The sequence below is a fragment of the Priapulus caudatus genome, unplaced genomic scaffold (assembly GCF_000485595.1).
Source record: "Priapulus caudatus unplaced genomic scaffold, Priapulus_caudatus-5.0.1 Scaffold1325, whole genome shotgun sequence".
In the NCBI taxonomy this organism is placed as follows: domain Eukaryota; kingdom Metazoa; phylum Priapulida; class Priapulimorpha; order Priapulimorphida; family Priapulidae; genus Priapulus; species Priapulus caudatus.
Window position 1 is genome coordinate 11237 of NW_014578386.1, and position 6289 is coordinate 17525.

The window sequence follows — 6289 nt, forward strand, 5'->3', positions numbered from 1 at the left end:
TAATAATAAATAATGTTCAGTGTTGCCATGGGTTTGATCAGAGATCTGCTTTGATAGTTCTCTCTCGAGTGGCAGTTGTACTGAGAAAGCCCCACTGTAGGACTGACACCTGTAAAGTAGTTTGAGGTTTTCCCTAGGTGACCTTCACATACATGCCTGACTGTGCTAAGTGGTCCTGTTACATAATTGTGTTTGTAGGCACCGTGAACAAGTCTCACAGGTCAAGAGAGCAAGTAAGCGAGCAGTCGCACTGTAATTAATAAAGCCAACATTGATCGTGTATTGATTGGGGCTCTAGAGGGGTTCACACTGCAGGCGGGGCCTCTCCTACAGTCAGTGTGCATTTCTGCACCCACCACGGGGATCTGTGTTAATGTAATCATAATTAATGCATTAACGTCGTTAATACGAAATTGAATAGTAACGTTAATGCTGAAATCGATTACTAACTTGAATAAATATTAAAGAGAAAACCTAAATTGAATACTTAAATAGTTGAATGGGTTGAGTGGTAAAAATATAAATTTTGAGTAATTAGTCAATGTCAGCCATTAAGGAGATGTTTAGCATTGCACTTCAGACATTAATTAGCACAATTATATGACACATTGAAATATTCATGAGTGGATGCTGGGGGCGTACTGTTAATGTTAATGTTGGCGTTAATGTTAGAAGCATCAAATAAATATTTTAAGTATTGTTTACCAAGAGAGGAATCGTTGAAGTCTGCTTTGGTGTAAGAGGAATTATGCAGTGTGATGAAATATCAGAGCTAGAATTTTACCACGTTCCGTGAATGCCCTCCTTATTGCCTGTGTCCTGGAAAATTGGACGATATCCAAGGCAATAAACTGCGGTGGCTGTTATACCTATTCATCATGTCTGCCCCTGTCATTAACTCGTATGTGATGTGTACGTATCCCATACGATTTTACATAAAAAAAAGTCTAGGAATAGTGTTCGTTGCCTCTCCTATTAATGGAATGTCTGCCTTAGTGCCCCTCCAACTTTGATCCGGTGTCCCAAAATTCCTGATTAAACTGAAGGCAATGGTTTTCCGTTGCCCTAAAATGCAGCACATTCTACCCTTGGAGTATTACAGGGTCGTGAAACGCGCAGATGGACACACCCCCTTGCTATTAGTATGGGAGTTAAGAGCCATAAATCAGATGAATTGTGCACTTTTTGACAAAAGCATGACAATTGGCACACAGGTAGTTTATGATATGTACATTCATATGAGATCGGGTACCCATCTCCATCGGCATGGTATCTGGGCACGATCTTGAATTTTAATTCATGCTAAGTGGTGCTCATAGGGTCTATGTCCCCCAGGGTACCATCGGAGGTACCTGGTAACTATCTGATATGGTTAGGGTTAGGGTTAGGGAGTAGGCGGTGCGCGACTCCTTAAGCTCGTTAGTGGAGTAGGCGAGGTACGGTCCGGCATATTAGATAGTACCAGGACAGTTCCGATAACGATATTGTACCCAGGGTACCATCCGATAGTACCCTGGGGGCCATAGACCTCTCAGCCTAAGTGGTTTCTGCACGTTGTCGTAGATGCCCTGCTGAAGCCCCGGCTGATGAGGAAGACCTCGTGCATCATCGAGAAGCTGAGCATCACGCTGTATCCTTCCGTCGCCGAGTTCGAGGAGCGTCTGATATTGCACATCAACGACGATCGGCAGAATCGTGCAAACACGCCGACAGATGGCAGCACCATCACCATCAGCGAGCGTCGACTGAAGGTAAACCTTGGATACACATAGTATCAGGTGTTAATAATGACAAAAATGATTAATAACATACATATAAAAAATGACCTAATTGAGATATTAACCCCTGATAGTATATGTATGCAGGTATCTAAGTGTATAGTTGCACATGGCTGTTGTGGTTGTATTTTGTTCTCTGTGTGTGTGTGTGTGTGTGTGTGCGTGCGTGCGTGCGTGCGTGCGTGCGTGCGTGCGTGCGTGTGTGACAAACAGTGTGTTGTTCTGTTTTATATCTAAAATTCCAAATTATATAATATAATACACTCAAGATCTGGTGTAACAAAAGAGTTACATGGAATAGGTGGAGTCATGGACTGGTGAGGTGGCTGTACTGCACTGTTTCATGTTGTGTTGTGCGGCACATGACAGTCTGTTAGTTATGTCACATGTTGCTATACCAAATGTCGTAGCATGCCATGCTTTTATGTTGTTATACGTTGTATTATGTTACGCAACATTACGTTGGTTATGTTGTATTACATCATGCTATGTCATATTATATGCCATCTCATGATATACAATGGGTCATCATTGAGGCTGAGACGGTCTATGTCCCCCAGGGTACTGCTGGAAACGTACCCTGGGTACGGTCCGGTTAACCGGAACGGTCCTGCGGTACTATCTAATATGCCGGACTACCTCGCCTACCTCACTAACGATTGTAGGGAGTCGCCTACGCCTACTGCCTAACCCTAACCCTAACCCTAACAGCTAACCCCTAACCCTAACCATATCATATAGTTACCAGGGTACGTTCGCGGTATACCGAACCGTACCCAGGGTACGTTCCGGCAGTACCCTGGGGGACATAGACTCTATGAGGCATCATTGGGTCATGCCATGCTTACCCTTATGTGACGCTGTCCCATGTTGCATGATGTTTTGTTATATTGCGTTATGTCACGATGATGATGTTGATGATGATGATGATGATGATGATGATGGTGATTATTATTATTATTAATATTATTGTTATTATTGTTATTATTACAATCGCTACAGTGTGGGAGGTATGTAATAATGCATGCTGTCTCTCTCTCTCTCTTCTCTCTCTCTTCTTCTCTTCTCTCTCTCTCTCTCTCTCTCTCTCTCGCTCTCTCTCTCTCTCTCTCTCTCGCTCTCGCTCTCGTTCGCTCTCTCTGCTCTCTCTCTCTCTCTCTTCTCTCTCTCTTCTCTCTCTCTCTCTCTCTCTCTCTCTCTCTCTCTTCTCTCTCTCTCTCTCTCTCTCTCTCTCTCTCTCTCTCTTTCTATCTCTCTCTCTCTCTCTCTTCTCTCTCTCCGCTCTCTACTCTCTCTGCATGGACAGGTTGGTGTGCACAACGGCTGGTGCTACGTGGATGAACCGCAGATACTGCACTTGTTACCTGATAGCCAGTTGTCTCGGCGAGGCAGCGTGAGACAGGCGAGTCTGAGACATCACAACCGCAGCTTCAGCAACGGCTCAGGGTATGCTACAAATTATCTGCATGACTCTAGATTTTGGAGCCAAAAAAAAAAAAGTTCTACTAAAAGAGAATTGTTGTAGTCAGAATGAAGGCTGTACATGTACTCAAATGTGCCTCAAATACCATCTCCTGCGATCTACATTTTCAAAATTTGCTGTGGGAGGACCACCCGACCCCACACCTGTTTCACACGCCCTCCTTGAAATCCTGGATCCGCCACTGCCCCCCCCCCTAGGAATTTGCTCAGTCTACAGCCCTGAGGGGTGAGCGTCAATCTTCTAGGACAAGTGCTGCCTTAGGTTTGCTCAGAGAGTTTAGTGCACTGTGGCAAATCGGAGCGAGGAGCCCCAAAGCAAATGGTTTCTTCAAGAGAAGGGTTGAACACAAAGTCACTTAGTTTTTAACCATTTTTGTGTCTGACAAAGTGGGATACCCATGCAGGGTTCTGCCCAGTATTTTTTAGTGCCGGGCGCATCCACTTGCGACGAAGTCGGAAGATGCAAGCGCTGTAGGCGCGAAGCCAATCTAGGGGGGTCCGGGGCATGCCCCACCGGAAATTTTTTAATTTTAGATAGTCTGAAACTCAATTTCCTGCATTCTGAGCAATAAAAAGCCCATATATCAGACTTTTTATTTTTTTTATATATATCAAAAATTTGTGACGGGCGGAGATATATAGTGCCGGGCGGCAACCGCGAGTGCCGGGCACACCCGCTCACCGCCGCCCACCGTGGGCAGAACCCTGCCATGCTAGATGAAATTTATGAGTTATCTCTGCATAAGCAGTGCTTTTATGAATATATAGGTGGCGCTTACCATCTTAGTAATGCAGTGATTGGTGTATAGGTGGCACTAACTTCTACGGTAGCACAGTTATAAACTAAAAAAAAAAACTCCACAGTGAATAAACTGTGGTTTTCTTAATGTGCTGACCGCTGCTAAGCGTTTCCACTCACCATACTTGCTGTGGTTTATACTGAGCAGGTACACTTCATAACTAACATATGCTAGTAGTGCACACTTGTGCACGGACCAAGATAACTCAATGTGGTTGCTGTATACTGTTCCTAGTAACAATTTACTGTTACTGAAATCACGGTTACTATTTTCTACAACCTCCCGCACTGAAAGAGGTCGCTTACTGCATCTGTATTGGAGTTATTAATATATAGGTGTGATATATTAGTTTTTATTCTGTGTTAGCATCTTAGTAGTGTGGTAATTGGTGTATAGATGGCGCTGATCGTTTCAGTGGAGCTGGTGGCTCTTCACTCGTTCTGCGCAGCAAGCTGCAGGTTAAAGATCTTGCCGAACATCCAATGTTTGCTGTCGTCATCACCCTCGAGTACATCCTTTCGTTTCCGCTGAATCCGGAAAACCAGAAGGTAGGTGGCGCCGCTGGTACTCGTTACCTTTACTAAAATGCAATAAATAAAGTGCGAATGATCGGCGGATAACGAATAAAGTTGTAAGACACTCTACGCAGTCTTCATGCAGATGTTGGTGAACTGTGTGTGTGTGTGTGTGTGGGTGTTGTGATGTGTGTGTGTTGTTCGTGTTGTGTGTGTGTGTTGTGTAGTGTGTGTGTGTGTGTGTGTGTGTGTTGTGATGTGTTGTGTGTGTATGTGTGTGTGGTCGTTGTGTGTGTGTGGTGTGTGGTGTGTGTTGTGTGTTGTGTGTGTGTGTGTGTGTGTGTCGTGTGTGTGTGTGTGTGTGTGTGTGGTGCGTGATGGGCTGCTAGTAGATTGCGTGCGTGCGTGCGTGCCGTGCGTCGCGTCGTGGCTGTTTGTTGTAAAGGCCTCTCTCAAATCTTTTTGTCTCTGCTCTCTTTCTCCCTCCCTCTGTCTCTCTCTCTCTCTCTCTTCTGCTCCTCGCTCGCATAATCTTGCTTCCCTCTCTCTCCTCTTTTTTCAACTTCTCTCTCTCTCCGCTCCGATCAGTCACTTCTCTTGCTTTCTCTCTCCACACTCTCTCTCTCTCTCTCGCTCTGTCAACATGCTTGACTCTCCTTCTCTCTCTCTCTCTCCTCTCTCCTCTCTCCCTCTCTCTCTCTCTCATCTCTCGTCTCCCACTCTCTCATCCCCTTCCCTCCTCCCTCTCTGGATCTATCTTCTCTCTCTTTCTCTCTCTCTCTCTCTCTCTCTCTCTCTCTCTCTAGTTTTGTTGTTAGGCTCTTCGTCTCATCTCCCTCTGCTCTCTCCCCCTCTTTCTCCCTACTCCTTCTCCCCCTCTCTCTCCTCTCCCTCCTCGTGCCTCTCTGTGTTTTCGTTGATTAGCTCTCTCTCTTCCGCATATACTTGGCAGCGTGCGCTCACAGGCATGATTCACTAGCGAGACAACCACGCTGCTCCGTACGCGCTGGGCCGCCTGGTGTCCGTTCGCGCGGCGGGGGCCCTGAGCACGGCCGGTGACACCTGGAGATGACGCGGCGGCCCGTGCCGGCACGCCCGACCCGTGCTCCGTCTACGGTGCTGACACCTAACATCGCGATGAGTCGACGCGGGTCTCGGCCAGGCTCGCTGCGCATTCTCCTGGCACGTGGGAGCAGAAAAGTGGAGTAGGGTGAGATTGTGAAGGTGAGGGTGAGGGACTAGAGAAGTGAGAGGTTAGGCCGCGTGAGACTGGGAGGCAAGAAGGTCGAGAGGCTAGTGGTGAGACTGAAGGGTGAGGATCTAAAGAGAAGGTGGGAGTCATGGTGAGACTGGGAGGGTGAGGATCTAGAGAATGGTGAGAGGTTAGAGTGAGATGGAGGGTGAGGGATCTAGAGAAGGTGAGAGGTCATGGTGAGATGGGAGGGTGAGGGATCTAGAGAAGGTGGGAGGTCATGGTGAGATGGGAGGGTGAGGGATCTAGAGAAGGTGAGAGGTCATGGTGAGATGGGAGGCAAGAAGGTGAGAGGTCATGGTGAGATGGGAGGCAAGAAGGTGAGAGGTCATGGTGAGATGGGAGGGTGAGGGATCTAGAGAAGGTGGGAGGTCATGGTGAGATGGGAGGGTGAGGGATCTAGAGAAGGTGGGAGGTCATGGTGAGATGGGAAGGGTGTGGATCTAAGACAAGGTGGGAGGT

The 6289-nt window shown here is 47.0% G+C and overlaps 1 protein-coding gene across 1 annotated transcript in view; it reads left to right on the forward strand.

Moving 5' to 3' along the window:
• Positions 1-6289, forward strand: part of LOC106816240 (nephrocystin-4-like) — a gene marked incomplete at its 5' end in the record, with an annotated part of 52613 nt that overhangs the window by 9470 nt on the left and 36854 nt on the right. Inside the window, 6 exons of the mRNA XM_014820825.1 lie at positions 199-233; positions 1336-1355; positions 1527-1751; positions 3085-3224; positions 4476-4608; positions 5818-5918. Of these exons, the coding sequence (XP_014676311.1) occupies positions 199-233; positions 1336-1355; positions 1527-1751; positions 3085-3224; positions 4476-4608; positions 5818-5918 (654 nt within the window). The remainder of the gene's footprint in view (positions 1-198; positions 234-1335; positions 1356-1526; positions 1752-3084; positions 3225-4475; positions 4609-5817; positions 5919-6289) is intronic.